General features: G+C 52.6%; 2 protein-coding genes across 2 annotated transcripts; one reads left to right on the top strand and one right to left on the bottom strand.

Moving 5' to 3' along the window:
• Positions 1-35: 35 nt before the first annotated feature.
• Positions 36-9,078, bottom strand: LOC118219277 (NUAK family SNF1-like kinase 1). The gene is made up of 7 exons (XM_035402327.1): positions 7,683-9,078; positions 3,528-3,648; positions 2,713-2,864; positions 2,239-2,304; positions 1,761-1,880; positions 1,497-1,629; positions 36-1,301 (listed from the first exon to the last, which is right to left on the bottom strand). The coding sequence occupies exons 1-7, from the start codon at positions 7,950-7,952 to the stop codon at positions 292-294; spliced, it is 1,872 nt and encodes a 623-aa protein (XP_035258218.1). The 5' UTR covers positions 7,953-9,078; the 3' UTR covers positions 36-291.
• Positions 9,079-10,586: 1,508 nt separating this feature from the next.
• mov10l1 (Mov10 like RISC complex RNA helicase 1) lies at positions 10,587-25,213 on the top strand. Its single transcript, XM_035402222.1, has 26 exons — positions 10,587-10,975; positions 11,711-11,813; positions 12,167-12,354; positions 12,901-13,060; positions 13,478-13,590; positions 13,766-13,953; positions 14,181-14,318; positions 14,673-15,062; positions 15,543-15,740; positions 16,426-16,540; positions 17,288-17,465; positions 17,660-17,730; positions 18,583-18,674; positions 19,197-19,255; positions 19,359-19,471; positions 19,829-19,919; positions 20,514-20,695; positions 20,962-21,108; positions 21,246-21,367; positions 21,680-21,779; positions 22,201-22,347; positions 22,656-22,829; positions 23,041-23,190; positions 23,528-23,635; positions 24,107-24,247; positions 24,780-25,213. The coding sequence occupies exons 2-26, from the start codon at positions 11,723-11,725 to the stop codon at positions 24,957-24,959; spliced, it is 3,636 nt and encodes a 1,211-aa protein (XP_035258113.1). The 5' UTR covers positions 10,587-10,975; positions 11,711-11,722; the 3' UTR covers positions 24,960-25,213.
• Positions 25,214-25,936: the final 723 nt, after the last annotated feature.

Here is a 25,936-nt window from a genome sequence, read left to right as displayed (position 1 = left end):
GGAAACAGCGGACAGTCTCTGAGGGAGGGGAGGGAGGGAGGGAGGGAGGGAGGGGTGGCAGCATGGCGTCGCTCAACCCTCTAAAGCCTCACAGGGCAGTGTGTGTGTGTGTTTGTGTGTGCGCAAGAGAGTGTGTGAGAATAAGTGAGAGTGTTTTGAGAGTAAGTGTGTGTGTGTGAGTGCGAGTGTGTTTGTGAAACCTCCTACATTCACCATCCCAGCAGTATACTGGTCGTCAGGGAAACCACCCCCCCCCCCCACCCCACATGGCTCCGCCCCCCTGCCGGGGCTCTAGCTCAGGCTGCCGCTGATGTCCAGGGCCTGCTGGTACACCTGAGTCACATCGTCCAGGTCCTCCAGCAGCGAGAAGCTGCCGTCGTCCCCGGGGGACCCGCGCCGCCCCCGCCCCCCACGCCCCGCCCCCAGGGGGCCCCGGAAGCCGGCCAGCTGGAGCAGGTTCTCGGCGGAGACGCAGGGCCGGATGTTGGGCCGGGCGGCGGCGGAGGCGGCGGCGGTGGGGGGCCACTCCGCCCCGCCGAGAGCAGCGGCCGAGAGGCCCGGTGCGTCGCCCACCATGCTGGAGGGCCGGCTCTGGCTGCGGGACAGCCCCGAGTCCCCGGGGGCCGGCTCCCCCGCCGGCGGGCCGCCGCGGGCCGAGTACTTCCCGTCGCGCTTCAGGATGCTCTTCCGGCCGGCGGCTCTCTTGGGCGGCGAGCCGGCGCGAGCCAGCAGAACGGCGCCCCCCAGCTGCTCGGAGGACTCGCTGCGCTCGGGCGAGGAGTAGTACCCGGATTCCCGCTGCCGGCTGCTCTTCAGGATGCCCTTCTTGGGGAGGGACGGCGCCATCTTCGGGGGGGACCCCCCCGCCAAAGCCGGCTCCTCTTCCTCCCTCTCGGGGCTGGACGCCGACCCCCCCTCCTGGGCGTGCGGGGCGGCGGCGGCCGGGTCTGGCGCCACCTGGCTGTGGGAGGACCTGGTCTTCAGGATGCTCTTCGGCCTCTTAAGCCCCGCCTTCTCCTCCGCCCCCCCGCAGGCCGCCGCCGCCTCCTCCTTCTTGGCCTTCTTGGGCCGCTGATCGGGGAAGGGGCCGGTCTCGGGCGGGGCGGGGTGGGGCTCGCCGCGGCCCGGGCGGCGGATGAAGGGGGCGAGCGTCGGGGCCCCCCCAGCGTCGCGGCGCGGCTCGCAGTCGCACACGCTGCTCTTGCACCCCCAGTTCACCCACCAGTGGCTGGCGATGTCCTCCACCGTGGCCCGCCTCTCCGGGTTCACCATCAGCATCCAGCGAATCAGGCCGCGCGCATCTGAGGAGTCACACAGAGGGGACGGATCAAACAGAGGGGAGGAGTCATGCAGAAGGGAGGGGTCACACATTTATTTACGATGCGAGGAAAACAACTGCAATCGATCCTGTACGCGTGGTACATGAGAAAGGGATGCACAAGCATACGGCACACTGCATTAACAATATTAGCATACACACTTCCTCCGGGCGGTACCTGAGGACTGGGTGGGTTCGCGGTACTCCCCGTTGCTGATTTGGCGGATGAGGTTCCTGTGGTCTCCTCCGTCGAACGGCATGGTCCCGTAGACGAGCGTGTACAGCAGCACCCCCAACGCCCAGCTGTCCACCTGCCCAGCACACAACGCCCCGTTACCCTGTTCCTTCAAGTGTTTAAATGGGGGAAAAAATACATTTGGAGCCGTGTTTACACCGCGCTCTCACAGGAAGTGAGCGTGTTTACGCCCCGTGCTCTGCGTACCTCCGGGCCGCGATACGGCCTCCCGTTCACGATCTCCGGCGAGGCATAGAGGGGGCTCCCGCAGAAGGTCTGGAGGAGCCTGTCTTTGTGGTAGAGGTTAGAAAGGCCGAAATCGGCGATCTGGCGGGAAGAGGAGAGGAGGAACGAGCAACGTCAAACGGCGGCCCTTCCCCGTTTCAGGTTTTCCGAAAGTTAAGGGACTAGCTGTGTGTAATCCCTGCTGGCCCTGCACACAGTCAGACAGCCTACCCCCCCCCCCCCCCCCCCCCCCCTGGGTTTCCAGCTAGCCCCACCCCCTGTTTTCTATTCGCTGGCAGAGAAATTCCTGCAGATGACAGTCGGATGATGCGTACGCTCAGGAAGGAAGAACGTAGTGACGAACGTAAGAACATAACAGTGCTGAGGGGAACTGGCCAGTCGTCTTGCATGGCTTTACCCACAATGCACCTGCAGCAGATAACGGGGGCTCCGGTCTTACCTTAATGTTGCAGTTTTCGTCCAGTAGCACGTTTTCCAGTTTCAAGTCCCTGTGCACCACCCCGTTCTGAAAGAGGACAAGGGGACACATTCAGCAACCTGCACACACTTCCTGAGCGCTTACCACGTCACGCTGTAACACTGGCGAGCTGTTACGCCGTTAGCGCCATTAGCACTGTTAGCGCTGTTAGCGCAGTTAGCGCGGTTAGCACGGTTAGTGCCGTTAGCACGGTTAGCGCTGTTAGCACGTCACGCTGTAACACTGGCGAGCTGTTACGCCGTTAGCGCCATTAGCACTGTTAGCGCAGTTAGCGCAGTTAGCGTGGTTAGCATGGTTCGTGCCGTTAGCGCGGTTAGCGCTGTTAGCGCAGTTCTCATGGTCAACGCTGTTAGCACGTCACGCTGTAACACTGGCGTGCTGTTACGCCGTTAGCGCGGTTAGCACGGTTAGCGTGGTTAGCACCCTCCCCCTCACCTTGTGGCAGTAGTGCACGGCGGAGACGATCTGTCTGAAGAAGCGGCGCGTCTCCCTCTCGCTCAGCCTGTGGCGCTCGCTGATGAAGTCGTACAGCTCGCCCTTGCTGGCGTACTCCATCACGATCACGATCTTGTCCTTGTTCTCGAACACTGAGGGAGAGAGAGGGGAACAGCGGGGCGGGAGGGAGAGTGGTGTTACATAGAGCAGAGTGACGCTCGGAAAAAGCGTTACACAGAAAGGAAAGCAATACGTGTTCATCTGTTTGTGACTGACAAGTCATGTGATTGACAGCTTATTGTAGCTCCACCCAATATGAGGTATGCAAAGCTCCAATGTGTACCAAAACCCCTGGGCTTCTCTTTAAATATGGGGAGTGTCCCTTTAAAAAAAAAAAAACTCAGAACATTCCAGGATGTCATTGCACTGTTCTCAAGCTCTGACGCAGCGCGGACATCTGGTTAGTCATCTCATTTTTTTCTCATCCCACACCGGACCCTCAAAGGAAAACAGACTGTTTACTGTGCTGACAGGGAATCGGCAGGCGTGCTAAAGAGACAGTGCTCAGTTGCAAAACGTCTGATTGGATCAGCATTGTGTACAACGTAGGTTCTCCTCAATACAATGTAATCTCGTTTTGTATTGTTGGAAAACTGATGTCATGGGGAACAAGTTGGTGTCTTTAGTGGTGGGATTTGCCGACTAAAGATCTTGATATCTATGGGTCAGCGCCCAGCCAGATACAAAGGTTAACCCGGTGTGATACGGTCACAGAGAAAAGTTGGGTGCGTATCGAGCGGGTGGGGTGCGCTGACCTTCGTAGACTGAGATGATGTGGGGGTGTCGGAGGGAGGACATGATCTCTATCTCCCGGCGGATGTGGGCCATGTCCTGCTCGTCCTTGATCTTCTCCTTACGGACGGATTTAATGGCCACCTGAGGGGGAGCGGGAGTGGGGAGGAGGAGGAGGAGGAGGTACAGACAGACAGACAGACAGACAGTGGGTTCAACCGGACGGCACCTTATAACAAGACCGGTAGCGAATTTATTTTTATTTTCTTACTTTATTTCAAGTTTTAGCCGGAAAACCACAAGTGTCTGTTGAGTTCTGTCAGTAGACGGAGGAGGCACAGATGGAAATTAGTGAAAGGTAAATTCCATTCTGTTAGGATGTGTTTTTTCACACATTGAGAGTAGTCAATGTGTGCAATAGCTTGTCAGGTCTTGAAGTAGAGGCAGAAACTCTGGGGGCTTTCAAGACCCGGTTGAATGATACTATCAAGTTTGAAGGTAAACGGAGCACTTGGTCCGCTTCAGTGGTAGGACAATGGCGAGCACTGTTGGGCTGAACGGCCTGTTCTCATTATTGTGTCATGCTAAGTGTCAGCTCCCTGCTAAGTTTCTTCAGCTGCTCATTTTGAGTAAGGCACATTAAGTGCTGATGTAATCTTCAGTGATGCGATCAATCACCCAATCAAAAGTCAATTCATGATGGTGCAAATGGCATCATTGCGGTCACTGAATAAACTGGATGAGCCCCTAATTCCTATACAACAATGCTGCGGGGGACAGGACCTGGAGACTAGACTTCCAGAACTGCACAGCAAGGCATCTTTAGCAAAATGCATGGGAGCAGAAGCAGACTGGGGGACGCCCGCGGTCAGAAAGTATTGCCAGGAGTCCTTCCGTTTGTTTGGGTCCCCACTAGTTGTTTGGGTCCCCACTAGTTGTTTGGGTCCCCACTAGTTGTTTGGGTCCCCACTAGTCGCACTTGCTGAGGCCCTTCCCCCCGAGGTCCTCGCAAACCACATGAACGATGACACAGAAGCGGTAATAGGCGAGACCGCCATGACAGTTTAAACTCCCGCCGCTTTTTAAAAATTTTTTATTTTTTAGACGGCCCGTGAAAGAGCGCGACGGCGATCGCTTTAGGAACAGAGAGGGGAGGAGCTTCCAGGAGTCACACGGCGCTGCGTTATGAGCAGACACTCTTCCCTTCCTGGGGCCCGGGGTTCGAGGCGAACCGCGGCCCATAAATTTACCGCGAAATTTTGCCGACGAAGCGCAGAGCTCGGCGTGAGCGAGATCGGGACCGTCGGTTCCGGGTCCGCGTATCACGGCGATCCGTCACGCGCCGTCAGCAGAGAGGAGGAAACTGGACGAGCGCCCTATGCGCGGAACCTTCCGGAACTCGCGGGCGGGTGTGGCTCGACAGGAAGAGAACGCTTGGGCGGGCGTTCGCAGGAAGCCGGCGAGCGACGCGCCCAGCGCAGGAAGTGGCAGCCCGAGCGTTTCCTGTATGCCCGCGCCGCTCACGGCGATGCCGCTCCTCGCCCCTCCCAGGGAAGAGGAGGAAGCTCAGGACAATGAAGTCCCAGAGTCACATTTATCTGCTGCCAGGCAGCCATATCCTGAGTTATTTCTTTCGCACAAAGCATTTACTCCTCCCCATGATAAAAAATGAAATCAGAACCTGGCTGTATCTCCCTCTCTCCCTCTCCCTCTCCCTCTCTTTCTCTCACTCATTCACTCACTCATGCACACTCACACTCTTCTCTCTCTCACACATACATACACACACTCATTCACTTAAATTAAATTCAAATGCTTTCTTGGCTTGACATATTTCAAAATTCATACTGCCAAAACGTAGTGATAACAGCAATCGATCATATCAATCATTCACTCACTCACTCAGGTATATGCACACAAGCACACAAACTCGCTCATTCACTCGCTTATGCACACACACACACACACACACACAGACATGCTCAATTTCCTAAATCCACAGTGACGAACTCCAGCTCACTGATGAACAGTGAAACCCCTCAGGAACATTAGGTCTGGGTTTCTGCAGACGAACTCAGACAGTCACTGGGTTGCTGAATCCAGCAGACAGTGCACAGAGGGCTGAGATGCTGTCATATCATTAATATGTGAGCCCAAGCAGACAGTGCACAGAGGACTGAGGTCCTGTCATATCATTAATATGTGAGCCCAAGTAGACAGTGCACAGAGGACTGAGGTCCTGTCATATCATTAATACATGAGCTCAAGCAGACAGTGCACAGAGAGCTGAAGTCCTGTCATATCATTAATACATGAGCTCAAGCAGACAGTGCACAGAGGACTGAGGTCCTGTCATATCATTAATACATGAGCTCAAGCAGACAGTGCACAGAGGACTGAGGTCCTGTCATATCATTAATACATGAGCTCAAGCAGACAGTGCACAGAGGGCTGAGGTCCTGTCATATCATTAATACGTGAGCTCAAGCAGACAGTGCACAGAGGACTGAGGTCCTGTCATATCATTAATACATGAGCCTCTGGAATTAATCTGGAGAAGACCGGAGGGGGGGGGGGGGGGGGTTTGAGTGGGGGTTGGGTGGGGGCTGAGGGGTGAGAGAGGTACATGAATGCAAATCCATGAAATGAGGTGAAAGAAGGTAAAAGAAGATTTGAGAAACGGTGGAAGCTCTAATCTGTTCAATTGAGGGGGGGAGGAAGGCATTCCCCATTTTTCATAGATAGCCCAGTGGGTTCTGGAAATGCTAACGGCTAAACCTGATTTTAGCATATGCAAAATCTTTCAGCACACGCTAAAACACAATAACTCGGCCAATGTCACGGTATTGGTTTTGCACCAATCGCTGTCCATCATTTCCTTTGTGTATAGAAATGACATTGAATTGTGGGGAAAATGTATATGGTTATCCAAACAACACGGTGCACGAAGACTGCTCAAACCTACTGTTTGATACGTTCCTGTTGCTATGGGTTTAGCCGCAAGCTTTTAGCGAGGCGAGCTGATTCAGTCACGCCCCTCCCCTCCTGGCACCCCCAGCGTGTCACTTCCTCCCTCCCTTCCAGCATCATCACAGGCAACTCGGTTCCCTGACAGCTTCCACTTCCTGCTGAAGGGAGACTTTCACGTGCCACTGTCCCCTCCCAGCCCCAACGTCACCACAGCCTTTTCTGCTGACACACTCCACGTGCTTACTCACACACTCAGAATGATGAGAGCCATACAGAACTGGGCGTGACAGAGTGTCTAGGAGCTCTGTGTTGTGGCCCGTCTGTGTGTCTAGGAGCTCTGTGCTGGGGCCCATCTGTGTGTCTAGGAGCTCTGTGCTGGAGCCTGTCTGTGTCTGCAGGAGCTCTGTGCTGGATGTTTGTGTAGCATCTCTGTGCTATTGTGGTTCTTGTTAAAGGACACAAGTAAAACTGCTTCGTCTGAATCGCTTGGCTTAAGCGCAATGGCTATGTTCCAGTTTCTCATACTGGAATGAAAGACCATTTGAGTGCTGAAGGCCACAGTCCTTCATGCATAAACTGAGAGAGAGGTATTCAAAGAATTCACATGTGGTGTTAATATAACCATACATCCAGACACTAACTGGTGAGGATACTCCCTCCTTTTGTCCACTCGAATCTGGCCTAGAAACTTGTTGGTCACAGGGCTGACTTCTGTTTAAAATGGTAGAAGTGCTGCTGACCTCTGAAATTGACCACTTCACTTGGGAGTCTTTAAAGCTCCATCAATCCTGTCAGCAGCACAGATTTAGAGAGCATCTGGAGCGCCTGCATCTGGAGCGCGTGCAGTGGAGACGGCACCGTCCTCCGGGACGCTTTAAAGCACGTGGGAATGCCCATCGTAACAAGTTTGCCAGGAGCAAAACTGCGAGTTTCAATACTCATTTAAACAGCACGGCTACTTCCATGAATGTTGCATGGTCCAGATGACACGTCTACACTGTAAACAAACATCTGGCAAAAACGCGTCTATACGTTAGTGTACGCTGACTAAACATTCTCAATTTGCATGGCAAGTAAGTATTATGCTCACTTGCCATGCAAATTGAGAATGTTTAGTCAAACTGCAACCATAGACGTCACCATTTAAACGTCACAATATTGCTCTATATTGATTATCCATTAATTTGTTGATGACCTTTTTATCTCACCTTTCTCCCGGTGTGTATTTCGATAGCCTTCTTGACTTTGCCGTACGTCCCTCTCCCGAGAGTCTCCAGTAATTCGTAGCGGTGTTTCAGGTTGTGTTTGTGATGGTGCTTCTTCACGCCGGAGCGCCTCGCGCCGCCGTCAGCTGTCGGTGACGGCTCGCCAGATGACGGCGGAATCTGCTTGTCTCCCCGAGACTTCCCTGAGGAGCCTTGAGCTTGCTCGGCTCCTGGTCCGGACAGCCCGATGGATGATATACTCGCAGCCTCCATCTCAATGTAAGGTTATTAACCCTGACGATTTCGAACACGCCTTGTATTTTCTGGTATTTATAATAATAATAATAATAATAATAATAAAGACAATAAATAAATAAATAGCCTACATCAACGCGTAAAACATAATACATAGATTAGATATAAGATTGTCTTTGCATATATTTTAGGCCTGTTTTATTATTCCCATTTAAATTTTGTTTGGAGTATCACAACTATAAATATTACAGTTGGCTCGCACATTCATCTGAGAAAGACAGAGAAACGTTAATTGTGTTGTCCTGCCCTTTAATGAGTCGGTTCATAAACATTACAAATAACCTACAATACGAAGTATAATATGGTTTTAATAATGGCTGCATAAATGCTCATTAGGTAGTGATTAATTAGGATGAGCCTTAAAGACTATCGCAGTTTATCGTTTAGCCTGCGTCCACTTTCACTTTCTGATAACGCATCCCGATATAAGAACAATAATATGCACAAAATGCACGGGACTAGTCTAATTAAAGTATAAAAATATTGCAAGGTAGCCTACATTTAATATATTCGCAAATTTTGCCAGTTTCCCCAGTAGCGGCATGTTCTCTCGGTCTGCCTAGCTAAATTATGCAGGGCGGTGTTTTTCGTCTACTGCAAAATGCTGCCGTATCGTTTCATTTTACCAAGTCAAAAATAAAAGGGAAAACCTTCATAGTCGTCACCTCCCGAGAAAGCAGCGACGAACCCCGCGTTCAGGATGTAGATAACCCTCATTTTTCCCCCAAAGCTGGTGTAACGACATTAACCGACTCTAAGAACGTCGCGCGTGTGATCCATGCCCCGATCGCCGTCAGTGGTGCGCTGCGTTCGGTTTTCAAAAGCTGAGACGTTCTGTGTAATGCCATGGTCATTATATTCCCCTTCTCTCGTGCCCTCTTCACCACTCTCTGTCTTTCTAATCTGCAGGGCTGCGAATGAGGAATGCGAGCTGTTTGATGCCGGAGGCGGAGTTATACCTCTCTTTCATTGTACTACTCTCTGGCTCAAATTTGGCTGTAGCACTCAGCGCACACACGCGCGCACACGCGCACATTAGAGGAACAGTCACTTGCCTTACAGCGGAAAAGAATGAGTTGGCGAACCTGGTCGTGTAAAGAATGCGCTGTTTCCAGCGAGCCAGTTGGCAAAACAAAGACAGGACCTCGAAATAACTTAAGCTCAGCAAGTTCATTTCCAGAATCTATTTAGGAAGAAATCGGAAATGTCCCCACCCGCACACAGAATACACGACATCCATGTCTAGAGAATCCAAGTCTAGAGCAGATGATGTACAATTGCTGTGCATTTATATATATATTTTATATTTTTAGCCTACTTCCGTTCACATGCAGAAATTTTGGGAGTCACAATATGTATGTGCACATTGAGATATATGTAGATTTTGGATAGCCTGCTTGAGAATCATGTTGCCTGTGTACTTGATGATTAATTGTCAGGCATGCAATCATGCAGTCATGCAATAACCTCAGTTCACAATCATGCTTTGAGTGGGGAACTATCTGGAAGGGCATCATTGCATGACACTGACACTACCTAGTGACCTATCAGATGGGTGGATTTGTTTTCCGGAACAAGTCAGAGATCAGTGTTTCCTCCCAGGGGTGTCATACAGCTGTCACTCACAGACCACTGATAAAGTCAGCTTAATGAGATCATAATTAATGAGTCATTCTTTATTGTTACATCACAGAAGCCTCTGGAGGACAGCGCATCAGGTATAATAGGGGTTTACATTGTAAATCCCATCATACAAACCTAAAATCTATAGCAATTATTCATCAAAGTATAGAAAATGTATGTTTTCCGACTCGTGATTTTCTGTTTTTGTGACTAATGCCCCTGTCAAACACTGACCTGTAAGGCTGTAAATTTAGTTTCATCCTGACAGTAATTAGGTCATTATATATACATTGGAAATAACCTAATATCTTCATACATACATATATATATATATATATATATATATATATATATATATATATTCCTTTCATGGGTGTGAAGCACCCATAGGAATTAATAGAAGACTGATATTCCTGAGTGTTACCTTATTCCTGTCGTAAGTAGAAGATATCAGACACTGCCCTCTATACTGGTACCCCCTTAATGGAGGGGCAGGGCTATAACTGTGAGCCTTCTCTAATGGTTCAGGTGTCAAACTCCAGTCCTAGAGAGTTGCAGTGTCCGCAGGTTTTTGAGGTGTTCTTGGCACAGGTGGTAAATTTAAGTCATTGATTGGCTAAGGAATTCACACACCTTGTTCTCGAGGCAATTGATTGAAAGGACTCCACAAAAACCTGCAAACACACCTCATTATAACGGTGGAATCCTATTTGTGTGTGTGCATGCGAGTCTTCCTGGAAGACTGTAAGGAGATGGAATGACAGCTGTAACTTTAATCATTTTTTTTCGAACGAGCTGGCTGTCACATAAGAAAAATTGTCCCGTTGCGTTGAATGGCATGGCGGTTAGCCTACATCTTTGTACCTTATAAAACGCCGCCATCTAGCGTTTCATATGAGGTTAAACTTTACAAATCATTTTTTAAATACAGTTTTTTGTCTTTCATTTAATCTATCTCTCAATTAACAGGTGTGACGGCGCAATTGATGAGCGGTGCACGGTGCAAGTACGCAGGATCACGTGGCAACATTTAACTTGCAGTTTTTTCTCATGGCGATATGGCAAACTTCTGCATTGCTTGAACAGAACCCATCCTATTTCCTTTAGGCGGCATTACGATTTTAGATTTGAAGTTAAGTTGATTCAACCAAATTACAATACGAATTTACGATTGTTTTGATCGTTCTGGAGCTGGAAAATATTTCTGAACTGAGCCATTCTAACAGCTATCAGAATAATTGATTTTTCACATTCAGGGTGTGGAAAAAACCACATAGCCTAACCCAGCAAATTTCACTTGCACTTGTTTGGAGAAAGGTGAAAAGCTTGCAAGATCGTTTGATAGCTGTAAGAGAAAGGTAAGGCTTCACAGTGTCTTAAATTGTATTTGGATTGCCGCAGGAACTTGACCATGGCGTGTGGAGATAATTTCTTTGCGCTTTTGGTGAACGATCGATAGCAAGCTAACCTTGCTAGCTAGTATTTCTGTGTGTCAGTCGTTCGTGCACACGATGCAGTGCAGCTTACGAGTTAGTTGAGTAGGACTATTTGCTAGAGGTCTACACGTGTCGTGCAATATTGAGCACACGAATATCTAAAAAATGACACATTTCAAGAACTTTTCGGCAATGTCTGCTGTTCCTGGAGTAGCCTAAATATGTGGAAACAAACACGTTTTACGCCATGGTTCATCAACTACTTGCTTACATTGTCATGGGGCCAGATAATCATTTGTATTGTCAATATTCCAAAGGAGACCAGAAATGGTTACTATACGTGTAATCAAACTAGCTGGATGTCTCATATAATGACATGGGCTTATATTCATGAATCTGCCGATAGTGCGAGATGCAGTGATGTGATGGTGATGTACAGATTAATATTCACATTTTGATGCTTTGGATTCATTTGTTTTTTAATTGAGCGAAGAGTAGGCAATAGTGGGCCGCCTGTTGAATATCTGCTAGCCCGAGTACCCGCATGCACATTTGTGCTAGTGAAATATGAATGGGATTCAGCTGATTGATTAACAACTGGGGCAATGAACGATGGCTACGAAAATGACCGAGTCAGTGCCTCTGTTGCGCCAGCAGTATATTGTCGGCATGGTAACGGCTGTGAAGTGGCTCGTTGGCAAGCTGATGTCGCCCTTGTGGAGGAGAGCGGAAGACGACGACGTTGGATTTTACGTGACTGGTCAGTCCACCAGAACTCACACTTAAGTATCCACAGCTTGATAAAAGTGTCAGATGGTTGCATATCGGTGCCTGATTTCGGTTTCAAGATGCTAGCATTATGCTTTACTCCACAAGTCTATTTCACAGTATAGTAGGCCGCTACAGAGATGAGCTGCAGCTTTCATGTTGGATTGGTGTGAAACTGAAATTGTTAAACTGCCCTTGCTCTGTCTGTCAACTGCTATTTTGAGAGCTTCACAAAGAAATGTAGCTGAAATGGTAAACTGTTCAGGCCTACATGATGGGTCATTGAAACCCATTAAGGGCAGAAATTTGTCTGAGGAGCTTACCGCCAATCTCCTTCGGACGCAGACGCGGAGGAGATCCGGCACGTGCAGGGCGGGGTGGTCACACGCCTCTGCCAGGATTACGGACTCATCGACGACGGCGTCTACTTCACCGGCGAGGAGGTGATGGGCGGGGTCCCCCTGCGCGTGGGCGACGGCGTCACCGCCCTGGCAGTACGGGGGGGTCCCCACGGGGGATGGAGGGCACTCAGGGTGGGTATCCGGGGCGGTTGCTCACGGACGGCCTAGCATCTCCAATTCTCACACTGTCCCTACGCTTATCCTGTAGTGCCAACTTTTCCTGTGCCCATCCATCCATTCATTATCTAACCTGCTTAATCCTGGTCAGGGTCATGGGCGGGCTTTTGGCAAGAGGCAGGAATACACCCTGGACAGATTGCCAACCCATTGCAGGGCCCACACGCCATTCACGCACCCACTCATACCTATGAGCAATTTACACTCTCCAGTTAGCCTAACCTGCATGTCTCTGGACTGTGGGAGGAAACCGGAGTACCTGGAGGAAACCATTTCTGTGTGTGTGTGTGTTGTTGTTAAGCATGTTAAAAATGGCTGTCTCTTTCTCAGTGTCTGCATCTGTATCTGCATCTCTGTCATCTTGTCTCGAACACAAAAACACGGTGCGTTTTAGCCATTAGCCTAAAATGAAAACCTACAGGACGGCGGATCTCCAGGAACAGGGTAGGTTACCGCCGGCTTAAGCAGTAAACCCCTGCGATGTGTCCTCCTGTCCTGTAGGTGGAGCTGTTGACCGACGCCTGGGAGGAAGGTGGTGGCACGTCCTTGGAATCGGAGATGAGTCGGCTCAGGCCTCTCACCGGCACCGTGACGTCATGCGACCGGGACGGGGGCTTCATCAACCAGACCACCTTTTTCCCCCGACAGGCCCTGTGCGAAGGTACAGTCTTTACCGGGTAAAGCACAGTGCTGACGTTTGGACGGACAGCGGTTGCCTGGAAACGCTCTAGGAAACCTGCTCTCAAACTTCTAGAAATTATTTCACAAAGAAAGTGTTTGGTTTGGGATCTCTTGGAAGGCGGTAAGACCTGTCCTGTGTTGACAGTAAGCCGCTTTATATAGTAGAATTTTTGTTCTTGTAACCACAGGTTACAGTCACAGGTTCGATTCCCAGGTAGGACACTGCCGTTGTACCCTTGAGCAAGGTACTTAACCTGCATTGCTTCAGTATACATCCGGCTGTATAAATGGGTACAGTGTAAAATGCAATGTGAAATGTTGTGTAAGTCGCTCTGGATAAGATGCTAAAGGCATATTACACATAATGTAATGCTTTGTTCTCGGTCTCTCGCTGCAGGTTATGAGCCCATGAAGGGAGACTGGGTCCAGGCCCAGTACTTCATCAGTCCCACTGAGTGGAGCAGCCAGGCCCACTCTGTCGCACCGCTACGCTATCGCCGCATGGATAATGTGGGTCCCCTTCTCGTCCTTTACTATAGAACCCCAATACTGCCTTCTCTCCTTTTACTAAAACACCCCAATACTGTGTTTTTCCCTTTAAGTAAAACACCACAATACTGCCTTCTCTGTTCCCTGTGCAGTGTGTTAGTGCTGTGTGTTCTCTCTCGCTCGCTCTCTCTCGCAGGTGCGCGTGTCCAGTGTGTTTGGCTGCAGTGGGGTGGTGGAGGACAGTGTGTTCTTCAGTCTGGACTCTGTGCTCCTCCCCGGTCAGTACCGGCCCAGCCCCGGAGACCTGGTGAACGTGGTGGTGCTGGAGAGCAGCCAGTCCTTCTACTGCTGGCGGGCCCTGTGCATGGCCCCCACTCACCTGAGGTACTGCCCGCCCCCCCCCCCCCCCACTCACCTGAGGTACCGCCCCCCCACCCCCCTTGCTCGCCTCAGGTACCGCCCCCTCTCACCTCAGGTACCCCCCCCCACTCCCCTCAGGTACCACCCCTACTCAAGTTGCAGAGCGTGTGCAGTAGCAGGAAGTGTAACAGTTAGGAAGCAGTTGAGTGACGGGCTGTAGCGTCACTGCTGGCGTGTGCTGTCTCTCTCAGTGTGGGCGGGGCCAGACCTGGGCTGGACGGCGAGGTGGAGGCCCTGCAGGAGAACAAAGGGGGGCTGCTGGTCAGTCAGGAGACCGCTTTTGGCATGCTGATGCTGGGAGAATGCCGGGAACTGGTGGTCTGGATAGAGTAAGATCCCCCCCCCCACACACGCACACACACACACACATTACATTACAGGCATTTGGCAGACACTCTTATCCAGACTGACGTACAACAAAGTGTATACACACACATTCAGTACATGGCCAAAGGTATGTGGACTCCTGACCTTCAAAATCTCATCCAAAATTATAAGCGTTAATATGAAGTTGGTCCACCCTTTGCTGCTATAACAACCTCCCCTCCTCTGGCTTTATACTGGATGTTGGGTAGAAGGGTGGCTGCTAAGCTAATGGACGTGCACAGCCAAGCTAGCGGTTGTGCTTAGCGGCTGCTAGCGTGCTGGTTGTGCACAGGCTGAATGGGGACTGTTCCGGGCAGGAACCAGGGCCCGGACGTGCAGACGTTGCAGAGCTGCGAGCTCGCCGGCTGGGACTCGGAGGGCCAGTTCAGCCTGGGTCCCGTGGCCCGCCTCGCCCCGGCCGACGCCCGCTCCAGGGCGGGGCCGAGGAGGCGGAGCCCGGGCGCCGCCGCCGTCATAACCCGGGTCCTGTGGGAGGGGGTCCCGCTGCCCCCGCTGACCCGCTCGCCCTACGGGGCTCTGGCGGGCCTCTCGGCCCCGCCCCCCGACGGGACGGGGGACGGCGGGGGCCCCGGGGGAGAGGCCCCCGGGAAGGGGCCGCTGACGGCGGACCCCGTGGGGGCGGAGGAGAGGAACGCGCCCATCGCTCCAGGAGAGAGGCTGCCCGTCACCGTCAGCTGCAGGGCCAAGTGAGTGTCCCTCCCCCCCGTCGCCATCGACTACCCCCCCCCCCCCCACTAACCCTGACACACGATAGCCGAACTATACAAACTACACTCATAGCATCAGCAACCTCGTGCATCACATTGTTAGCATTGAGACAACAGGAAGCGTAGCTAACAGTGCTGTATCTTTCTGTAGCTAGCTTCAGTTATCTGTCGCACTATTTAACTCAATTCAGTTCGGTTCAAAAACACTTTATTTATCCCCCGGGGGCAGTAATGAAGTAGGCTCAGCACTGTGAAAATGGCCGTTTTTGAAACCAAAAAATACCAAGAAATTGAATTTAACAAAATCGAAAAGGCTCAGTATCCATCTTCGAGTTGAAGAAATGGAGAGAGAGGGATACAGAGAGAACGAGAGAGAGACAAAGAGTGAGTGAGTGTGAGGGAGGGAGGGAGAGAGAAAGAGAGAGACAGACATGGCCGTCGTGTCCGTGCCCACCTCAGGAACCTGGGGCGCTGCGCCGAGATGCTGCTGCTGCACTTCCCCCTGTTCACCATCGGGAGGCGCCTGGAGGTGACGGTGCACAGCGCGGAGGAGCGGCTCCTGCAGCCCAGCGCCCCCTACAGCCCGGCGGCGCCCGCGCCCCGGCCGGACGGCCCCCGTCAGGTGGTCACCGTGCTGCCCCCGCCTCCGCCCATACGGTAACCCTCCCTAAACCGGGGGGAGCCCCGCCTCCGGAGCACAGCGTCCAATCACAATCGCATAAAATAAAGCACCATTCATACAGCTTTAGCCCAGAGCGCAGACAGCATTGCTAATGAAAACAAAGTCTGGAAAAGCTCCCAATTTTATGCTAAGTTAACTAGTAAGGTCATTTCAGCCAGTGGTAATCAACCCTGTTCCTAGAGATCTACCGTTCTATAGGTTATCCCTTCGACCCTAGAAAAGCACACCTCTCAAGAGCTCTCGTTGAGCTGCTAATTAGTAGTCAGGCGTGCCAAATTAGGGTTGAAATGAAAACCTACAGGAGAGAAGATCCCCAGGAACAGGGTTGATTACCCCTGATTTACATGAACTGAGAATTTAGCTCCAGTTATTGATAAGCCTGTGAATAACAGCTGAACACACTGTGTGATGTGTGTTACTTTGCTCTGACCTATGAGAGGCCCAGAAATGCTGTGCACAGGTAATTAGCCAGTTAAGCCAGGAGCCAGGTGGCACCTGCGCACACGGCAGGAGTTTGACTGTTTAAAAAGGCCACTGAAATGCGCGAGAGCCAGAATGGCCGCCCCTCGTTTGTAAGGGGCGTATCTGCTGCAGTGCGTTTCTGTGCTCTGCTGGGTGAAACCCCCTCCTCGCTGAGCCGGCCCCTGTGTGTCTGCGCAGGCTGCTGAGGCGCCACCTGCCCAATTTTTTGGGCAACTACCCTGTGCCCCAGGCCCTGCGGGACTGCGTGGAGCAGCAGGCCGACGTGCTGGTGGCCCAGCCCAAGCTGGCGGAGGTGACGCCGCTCTCCCTCACTCTGTCCTGCTGTCTTCATCTTTCTCTCTCCCCTCCTTTTCTTTCCCTCTCTCCCCTGGTGCCTGGTGACACTCTCCGCTCCGTCTACTCTCTCAGCCTCACGACCTGATTTATTTGGAAACTGTTGTACATCTCAAACTGTTCTCAAACTCTGTCCTGGGACCCCTTGTATATTGCTAGATTTTGTTACAGCTCTTGATCATCTAGGCTTCTTTAAATTCCATTTCAACAGTTATGAAAATTATGAAAGTTGTCTAGTTTCATCACTTTGATAATCGATTCCTTAACCCTCATAGCAGAAGGCAGGTTTTACTCGCTGTAATTTTTCTCAGTCTTTTAATTATTTTTCGCAAGTACCAGCTATTAGGACCCCTCTGATTTCACCTGTCAGTTAAACATGAAACCTCCCTTTGGAGGAACGATTTGCGTTACGGAACAGTCCGGAAAATCCCAGCCTGCCTTGCGTATCGGACCGATTAACAGCTCTGTGTGAATACGGGACCTCCACAGCAGCCATAGCTGATGCCTTAAAGAGGAGAAACCATCCCTCAGTCTAGTCTGTGTGCAGTTAAGATGAAGTTGATGAGGCCTGACCTCTTGGCGTCCATTTTGTGGCTGGAGCGGAGGCCCCGGCGTACCCAGGGGCTTCCGGGTCTGAGGGGCTGCGCTATGGCGTTTTTCTCTTCCCCCCCCACCCCCCCCCCCCCCCCCCCCCCCCGTATTCCAGGCCCTGACCCCGGCCTCGGCCCCGGGCCGCTTCTCGGCGCTGCTCTGGCTGGAGGAGCTGCACGCGGAGCAGGAGCTGCGGGAGTTCAGCCTCAGCGCCGCCCTCCTCAGGAAGGGGGCGCACTACCTGCACCTGGAGGTGCCGGGCGTGGCCGAGGGCCGGCCCAGCGTCTTCATAGGTGAGAGCGCCCCCCCCCCCCACCCCCCCACCCTGAAGCACAGACGCCCGCGGACCAATCGGAGTCTCCGGTGCTCAGAAGGGACCAATTGAAGAGCGAGACCAACCCAAACTCGGTGTCTTGCGCGCTATTGCTCGCCTTTTGTCCCGTCTGCCATAGGCGCTGGTTGATTTCTGTGTGCCTCTGTCCTGCAGGTGACCGCGTCGTTCTGAAGAAGCCGCTGAGCGGTGGGTTGGTGATGGAGTACATCAGCTACGTGGTGGAGGTACTCAAACACATTAGTTACACAACGGAGATGCTGGAGAACGTTAGCTGTGTGGTGGAGGTACTCGGGAACATTAGTCACACGATCAAGATGCTGGAGAATGTTAGCTATGTGGTGGAGGTACTCAAGAACATTAGTCATACGATTGAGATGCTGGAGAACGTTAGCTATGTGGTGGAGGTACTCAGGAACATTAGTCACACGATTGAGATGCTGGAGAACGTTAGCTATGTGGTGGAGGTAACTCAGGAACATTAGTCACACGATTGAGATGCTGCAGAACGTTAGCTGTGTGGTGGAGGTACTCAGGAACATTAGTCACACGATTGAGATGCTGGAGAACGTTAGCTATGTGGTGGAGGTACTCAGGAACATTAGTCACACGATTGAGATGCTGGAGAACGTTAGCTGTGTGGTGGAGGTACTCAGGAACATTAGTCACACGATTGAGATGCTGGAGAACGTTAGCTATGTGGTGGAGGTACTCAGGAACATTAGTCACACGATTGAGATGCTGGAGAACGTTAGCTGTGTGGTGGAGGTACTCGGGAACATTAGTCACACGATCGAGATGCTGGAGAACGTTATCTGTGTGATGGTGGTTCCTAACCACCGAAGCAGTTATGCAGGTTTCAAACCATTGCGCCAATAGCATGAACGAACTTGCCTGCAATTACGACGATTTTTGAAGGTCCAAAGCTTCTTCCTCTGTCCTTACTACAGCACCGATGGTAACTAATGCTGCTGAGGAACATGTGAAGCGTATAGCGGTGGAGTTGGAAAACTGGCCGGTGTAGACCCTGGCCGTAGCGCCCCTGTCAGCTTTTTTTTGATCCCCTTTCGAACCCGCAGATCAACGACGAGGACCTGAGCTTGCGGGTGAACGCCGACTTCCAGCACAGCTACCTGGGAGAGCCTCTGGACGTGGAGTTCGCCTTCAACAGGTGCGCGGGCCCCCCTGAGGGGGACGTGAGGACGACGGCGCCCTGCTCCGGCCCCGGGGGGCCGCCGTGTCCGCCGGTTTCTGTGGAGTCCCTTCATCCCTGCGTGGATTTCTGTGATTTTTTTTTTTAATTTGAAGTGGGGAAATTTAGGCCTCGGAAGCAGTTTGTGCGTCCAGTTCGTTATGAAACGCACCAGAAACCGGCAGATGCACCGGCCGTCCAGGCCTGGAGTTGTGCAACCCTGTTTATAATGACCGTGTTTGCGTTTTATGTTTTGTTTCAACTTTAAACCGTTTCGGCGCGGCTGCATTGAAGCATTTGGGCGGTCTGGCCCTGTTGTGAACCTCAGTGTGGTGTTGGGATTGTGGTGTTTTTTTTTTGGGTCCCCACTGGGTGTTGCACTTGTGGGAGCCACTCTTGCTGGGGTCCCCACAAACCGTGCAAACGTGACGTTGCACACTAGGGTGTATCCGCAGCGCCGCGTACGTACGCGGATAACTTGTCCTGTTGTGTCGTCACCAGGTTGACAATGCGCCGGTGTCACTGCGCCTTGGACCAGATCCGCCATTTTGGGGAGAACGGTGAGCTTCTCTCCTTTATCAGTGTCCTCTTTCTCTCCGCCTTCTGTCGGTTCACTTTGCTCCCTTCACGCCTCTTTGCCTCTCCGCCCTGCCCCGCCCCCAGTGCTCTTCCCCAGCCAGGTGGCCCTGCAGGAGCCCCTCTGGAGCGGAGAGTGGGCTGACGAGGACCAGGAGGGGGACCAGGTCCCAGAGGAGGAGGAGGAGGGGGAGGAGGAGGTGAGAGATGGGACTGTGGGGGACTGATGGGACCGGGCTGGGACTCTCCCAGCTAACCACATGCAGCCAATAGCAACAGCACCTCTAACCACATGCAACCAGTCACAACAGCCCAGATAACTAAGGGTCAGCTTTGCCTTTTAGTCGATACTGAATTGGGTGCGCATTGGATCCTGTTTTTTATATTAGCACCTCTGTACAGCTGTAGTTTGAAACAAAATTTCACTCAGGTGTGCTCTGAATCTTTTTTCCCCAGACACTTCTCTTTCCGATACTGACTGGAAAAGGCATGTTTTTACACCTGAGAACGATGTGGGCGCTACCTTTTTAAAGTCTTTATTTGTGATTCCCTTCCAGGGAGAAGGCCGCTGTTCCCCCAGAACACGCGGCGAGAACATCCTGAGCGTGTGCGTAGGCATGGTTTCCGTGGCAACTCAGACGAACCCAGGTGACTGGCCGTTGGCCGATCGAGGTTCGCGGTTCGTCATCGCCGCCGCGGGCTAACCCCGGGCAGCGCTTCGGTCGTGTCCGTCTCGCTCAGCTCCACTCTCTGAAAGGCCGCAGCACCCGCTGTTGTTTTTTGCAATGCTTAATCGCATAAGAGCTGTTTAAGTCACCGATTAGTGAAAGACTGCACACCTCGTTTCCAAGGACAAGTGTGTCTGGTGATGGAAAGGGAACTTCAAAAACCTGGACGGGAAACCTCAAAAAACATCAGAATCCTGGTGCTTCGGATTTGAATCAGACCCCCCCCCCCCCCCCCCCCCCCCAAAGAACATAGTTTGGCGGGAACCATTTTACAACCTTGAAATGGTGAAACCCCCCCTTGCACTTAGCCACAGGTTTGAGACTCTCGGTGTGTTCTTGATGTTTGTTAGGGGGTAATTCCTTAAGAATTTGAAGTTTGAGACGATAATGAGAAAAGGCCAGTCATTTTGCCATCAGCCTAGAGCAGGGATATCAGCCTCCAGTTTGAATTTTGGAAACGAGGTGCGCACAGGCTCAGTTGCATCGGCGATCTCAAACTCCTTCCCCCCCCCAGACGCCGCGGTCCCACCCCGGCCCGTCCCGAAGCCGGGGCGGTTCTTCATCCCCGGGCTGAACCCCGCCCAGAGGGAAGCCGTCAAACGCATCCTTGCGGCCGAGTCCCGCCCCTCCCCCTACATCCTCTTCGGGCCGCCCGGCACCGGCAAGACCATCACCCTCATCGAGACCATCCTGCAGGTTTGGGCTGCCGAGCTGCCTGCCGGCCCATTTATCTGAATAATAATGACCGTACTAGCAGCGCAAAGCGCTATACACCAGACCAGCAGTCTACGATAAACTAAAATATCTGGATTTAGATCATTAAGAAGCTGCTAAAATACCGCTAATGATGCAGTTTGGGGAAAAAAATCTGGTGACTCGTCTCTGTCCTCTTCTTACTCTGTCTTTCTCTTTCTTGCACCCTCTCTCCCTCTCCCTCTCTCTCTCCCTCTCTCTCTCTGCAGGTGTACCACCGGGTCCCCAGCAGCCGCCTGCTGGTCTGCACCCCCTCCAACAGCGCGGCCGACCTCGTCTGCCTGCGGCTGCACCACAGCGGCTTCCTGCGCGACGCCAGCCTGGTGCGCGTCAACGCCACCTGCAGGCAGGAGGAGGTAGTGACAGACGGGCGAGCGGGCCTCCGGCTTTATAGAGCCGCGCGCAAACCGGGCACCTCCACACGCAGCGTGAGGATTCGTTAATGCGCCTCCTCTTCCCTCCATCCGTCCTCTCCTCTCCTCCTTTTTCGCAGTCCGTCCAGGAGGTGCTGCGGCAGTACTGCCGGGCGGGAGAAGACATCCGCCACGCCTCCTTCCACCGGATCGTGGTCAGCACCTGCTCCAGCGCCGGCATGTTCTACCAAATCGGCCTCCGGTGAGATCCAGCGCAGCGCGCAGGGAGCCCACTAGGGGGCGACCTAGCGGGCTGATTTTGCAGTATGACATTACAACAGTCATATTTTGCAGTGTGGCTCTATAATGGTCATATTTTACTATTATGATTGTGCAGTGTGATGGCATGACAATAGATGTCTTTTGTGAAATGTGTTTCTATTGTTTTTATTCATTGATTTCTTTCACTCTCTCTCTAAGGTGAATGGTGAGGTTCTTTTCCTTTTCTCAGTGTCCTTTTCCTCTGCCATTTTGGTTTGTTAACCTCTCTCTCTCTCTCTCTCTCTTTCTGCAGTGTGGGTCATTTCACTCATGTATTTATAGATGAGGCCGGTCAGGCCACTGAGCCAGAGACTCTGATTCCCCTGGGGCTGCTGTCTGAGAGAGATGGCCAGGTAAGACACACACACTCTCTCTCACACACACACACACACACACAGACTCTCTCTCTCTCTCTCTCTCTCTCTCTCTCTCTCTCTCTCTCTCTCTCTCTCTCTCTCTCTCTCTCTCTCTCTCTCTCTCTCTCTCTCTCTCTCTCTCTCTCTCTCTCTCTCTCTCTCTCTCTCTCTCTCTCTCTCTCTCTCACATGCATGCACGTACACACACACACACACGGCAGTTTCTAATCCCCAGAACACCCCCACACCAAGGCGGCCGCTGTGTGATTGAAATAACGGCAGGCCAGTGCAAACGGCTAACTTTACCGCAGCTTAAGACACGCAGCCTAAAATGGCAAAAAATAGCATGAGCAGCGTTAGTTAAATCTATACAAGTGAGTAATAAGTGCACGCCCCCCCCCCCCCCCCCATGTCCCAGATGGTTCTGGCCGGTGACTCCCGGCAGCTGGGCCCGGTGGTGAAGTCCCGCCTGGCCTCTGTGTTTGGGCTGGGGGTGTCCCTGATGGAGAGGCTAATGGCCACTCCCCTGTACTCCCCAGGGGAAGGGGGCTACAACCCCTTACTGGTGAGTCACGACAGCGCCCCGCTCGCCTTCGTGGGAGAGGGAGGGGGAGAGGGAGAGGCTGTCCAACCAGGGCCCTGTATCAGGAAGCAGGTTTAACTGCGCGGAGTAAAACCCGGAACCCTCCCAAATCTGGAACATCTGGACTGAGTTTAAAAAGAGCCGTTCCGGGTTTTTCTCGGTGCAGTTATCTGGCTAACTCAGTAATCCTGCTTCATGAAATACCCCCCCCAAAGGAGTCATTTCTGAATAGTCGATTTTTGGTTTTTATTGATGATGTGTCTGTCGCTGCTGCTCCTCTGTGGCATCAGGTGACCAAGCTTGTGTGTAACTACCGCTCCCATGAGTCTCTGCTGGCGCTGCCGTCGCGGCTGTTCTACAGCGGCGAGCTGTGCGTCCGCGCCCAGCGGGCGGTGGTGGAGTCGCTGTGCCACTGGAGCCGCCTGCCCACCAAGGGCTTCCCCCTCCTCTTCCACGGGGTCCGGGTGAGCTTCCGCCTGTAACCCCGCCCTTTTCTCTCCTGGTAACCCCGCCCTTTTCCCCCTGTGACCCCACCCCCTCATTCAGTAACCCCTCCCTTTCTCTCCCGGTAACCCCGCCCTTTGTCCCCAGTAACCCCACCCCCTCATCAATAACCTCGCCCCCTCATCAAGTAACCCCGCCCTTGTCAGTAACTCCGCCCCCTCTGTCTCTCAGGGCACTGAGATGCGCGAGGCCAACAACCCCTCCTGGTTTAACCCCGGGGAGGCCGTGCAGGTCATGCTGTACTGCTGCCAGCTGGCCAAGAGGCTCTACAAGCCCATCGCTGCCACTCAGATTGGAGTCATCGCCCCCTACAGGAAGCAGGTGGGGGCGCGCTCTGTTAGACTGCAGTGTTTAAAGAGAGCTCTTTAACGTGAGCCTGACCAATAGCACGGGGGGGTTACGGAAAAAGCCCCCGCAGGTACAGTAGGAATCCAGAATAGAGAGTTAGTGAGGGTCTCATCCTGGTTACTGGGGGGGGGGGGGCGGTCTTAGTCATGCTTAGTGGTGGTCTTAGTTCTGGGTGGGTGGGGATTTTAGGTCTGGTTAGGGGGGTCTTAGTGCTGGTTTGGGGGTCCTGCTCTGTTAGTGGGGGTCTCAGTCCTGGTTTCGGGGGGTCCTGCTCTATTGTTAGTGGGGGTCTCTCTCCCTCTCCATGCAGGTGGAGAAGATCAGAGTGCTGCTGAGCAGGGTGGGGCTGGCGGAGATCAAGGTGGGCTCAGTGGAGGAGTTCCAGGGGCAGGAGTTCCTGGTCATCATCTTGTCCACGGTAACGACGTGCCCCCTCCCACAGGGCCGCTCAAATGTAACGCGTGAACGTACGGAACGAAATGAACAGGCCGGCTAGCCCCTGCTGCATTATGCAAAGTTAGTTATTGACATTATGATTTGTGATATATTTTTATGCCTCCGCGACGGCACAGCCATGGCCGGCGGCATTATGTTTTCCGGTTGTGCGTCCGTCCGTCCGTCCGTGCGTCTCAGTCTCGTGAACGCGATATCTCAGGAATGCCTTGAGGGAATTTCTTCAAACTTGGCACAGACGTCCACTTGGACTCAGGGATGAACTTGAGAGGTCACAAAACACGTTTTTGCCTTGGCGCGGGCATACGACTGCGACGCAGTATTTCTAGCTTATTGTTTTATCATATCGTGTATAGTTTGGATCACCATCATAGTGTGTCTGTCTGTGTACGTGTGTGTGTGTGTGCGCGCATTCATGTGGACGTACGTGTCACAGGTGAGGTCCAACGAGGTTGCTGCGACGGAGGACAAGCAGTACGTCCTGGGCTTCCTGTCCAATCCCAAGCGCTTCAACGTGGCCATCACCCGCCCCAAGGCCCTGCTCATCGTTGTGGGCAACCCGCACGTCCTCATTAAGGTGAGCGACAGCGCCCTCTTCCTGTCTCCTTTCTCACTGCAAGTGTAAGAGCACTTTCAGTATCTAGTCCTGATTCTAGGCTTTTGAATCTAGTCACTGAACGTTCTCTCATACTTGCAGTGAAGAAGCAATTGAACACAGCTGCCTGTATTAAAATGTTTGTGCGTATTGCAGGACCCCTGTTTCAATGTGCCCCCGCAGCTGCCTGTATTAAAATGTGTGTGCTTATTGCAGGACCCCTGTTTCAATGTGCCCCCGCAGGTGCCTGTATTAAAATGTTTGTGCTTATTGCAGGACCCCTGTTTTAATGTGCCCCCGCAGGTGCCTGTATTAAAATGTGTGTGCTTATTGCAGGACCCCTGTTTCAATGCGCCCCCGCAGGTGCCTGTATTAAAATGTGTGTGCTTATTGCAGGACCCCTGTTTCAATGTGCCCCCGCAGGTGCCTGTATTAAAATGTGTGTGCGTATTGCAGGACCCCTGTTTCAATGTGCCCCCGCAGGTGCCTGTATTAAAATGCGTGTGTATTGCAGGACCCCTGTTTCAGCGCCCTCCTGCAGTACTGCTTTGAGAACGGGGCGTTCCTGGGCTGCGACCCCCCCGCCCCGCTGCACGCGACCCGCCCGTCCGGCCCCGACCGCCCCGACGCGAGCGAGCGCGCCGCGGCGGGCAGCGGGTCAGAGGTCGCCGGACCCGCCGCGGGACAGCAGTGAAAGAACTTGAGCGGCGTCCCGGAGGAGGAGGGGGTCGAGGATGGAGGGGATTTTTCGGAAGAACATTTCTCAGCGACCTTCGCAGTCTCTCTCTCTCTCTCTCTCTCTCTCTGTCTCTGCAGACCCTTGACAGAACCAGGAGACTGAAAATAACGCCCAAATGTCGCAGGGCACCGCCCCCCTCCGCCAGCACCTCCTCCGCCCGCACCTCCTCCGTCCGCGCCTCCTTCGCCCGCTTCTTTGTACTTTGTGTTGAAATAAAGACTGCGAGCACGTTATCTCAAGCCCAGCTGTGTCCCCTCCCTCTGTCGTCTGGCTTCCCAGCCCACAGTCCGCTGCGCCTGACCTCCACTGGTATTCCGGTCTGTAACGGGACCAGTGGGAAAACCAAAGCAGGTTACTGACACACCACAGCCCTGTTCCAGGAAGTGGGGTTACTGAGCAGACCTGAGTCAAATACGTGTTTGTTTTGGATTCAAACACTTTTCTGTGCTCTGTTGATCTTGCCTGGTGTAATTGAGCCTGCCAATATGACCAGAAGGGCGGGGTTTTTGCACTTTCTGAGAGTGTTCCATTGGTCCCAATACACCAGACAAGATCAGTAAAGTATAGAAAAGTATTTGAATCCCAAACAAATACGTATTTGACCCAGGTCTGTTACTGAGCGAGCTGGGATTAACTGGTGCTGAGTAAAACCCGGAACCCGATCAATCTGGAACATGGACTGAAGTAAAAAAGATCTGTTCCGGGTTTTACTTGGCGCAGTCATCCAGCTGACTCTGTAATCCTGCTTTGTGAAACGGGGGAATTAATAATGCATGAATTCTTTTGTTTGGGAGTGCGGTCGTGTATATGGAGAAGTTTGTGGGTGCGGTCGTGTATATGGAGAAGTTTGTGGGTGTGGTCGTGTTTATAGAGAAGTTTGTGGGTGCGGTCGTGTTTAAGGGAAGGTTTTGCTGGGAGTGCGGTCGTGTTCA

The sequence above is a fragment of the Anguilla anguilla genome, chromosome 19, assembly GCF_013347855.1.
Source record: "Anguilla anguilla isolate fAngAng1 chromosome 19, fAngAng1.pri, whole genome shotgun sequence".
In the NCBI taxonomy this organism is placed as follows: domain Eukaryota; kingdom Metazoa; phylum Chordata; class Actinopteri; order Anguilliformes; family Anguillidae; genus Anguilla; species Anguilla anguilla.
This window is presented reverse-complemented; position numbering and strand designations above follow the sequence as displayed.

Excerpts from the sequence above, each read along its gene's own strand:
- LOC118219277 (XM_035402327.1), bottom strand. The coding sequence starts at position 7,952 with ATGGAGGCTGCGAGTATATCATCCATCGGGCTGTCCGGACCAGGAGCC. Across the intron at positions 3,649-7,682 it reads AAATACACACCGGGAGAAAG|GTGGCCATTAAATCCGTCCG; the intron begins GTGAGATAAAAA and ends GCTCCCCCTCAG. Across the intron at positions 1,302-1,496 it reads CGAACCCACCCAGTCCTCAG|ATGCGCGCGGCCTGATTCGC; the intron begins GTACCGCCCGGA and ends GTGACTCCTCAG.
- mov10l1 (XM_035402222.1), top strand. The coding sequence starts at position 11,723 with ATGGTAACGGCTGTGAAGTGGCTCGTTGGCAAGCTGATGTCGCCCTTG. Across the intron at positions 17,731-18,582 it reads ACATCAGCTACGTGGTGGAG|ATCAACGACGAGGACCTGAG; the intron begins GTACTCAAACAC and ends TCGAACCCGCAG. Across the intron at positions 19,920-20,513 it reads GGCAACTCAGACGAACCCAG|ACGCCGCGGTCCCACCCCGG; the intron begins GTGACTGGCCGT and ends TCCCCCCCCCAG.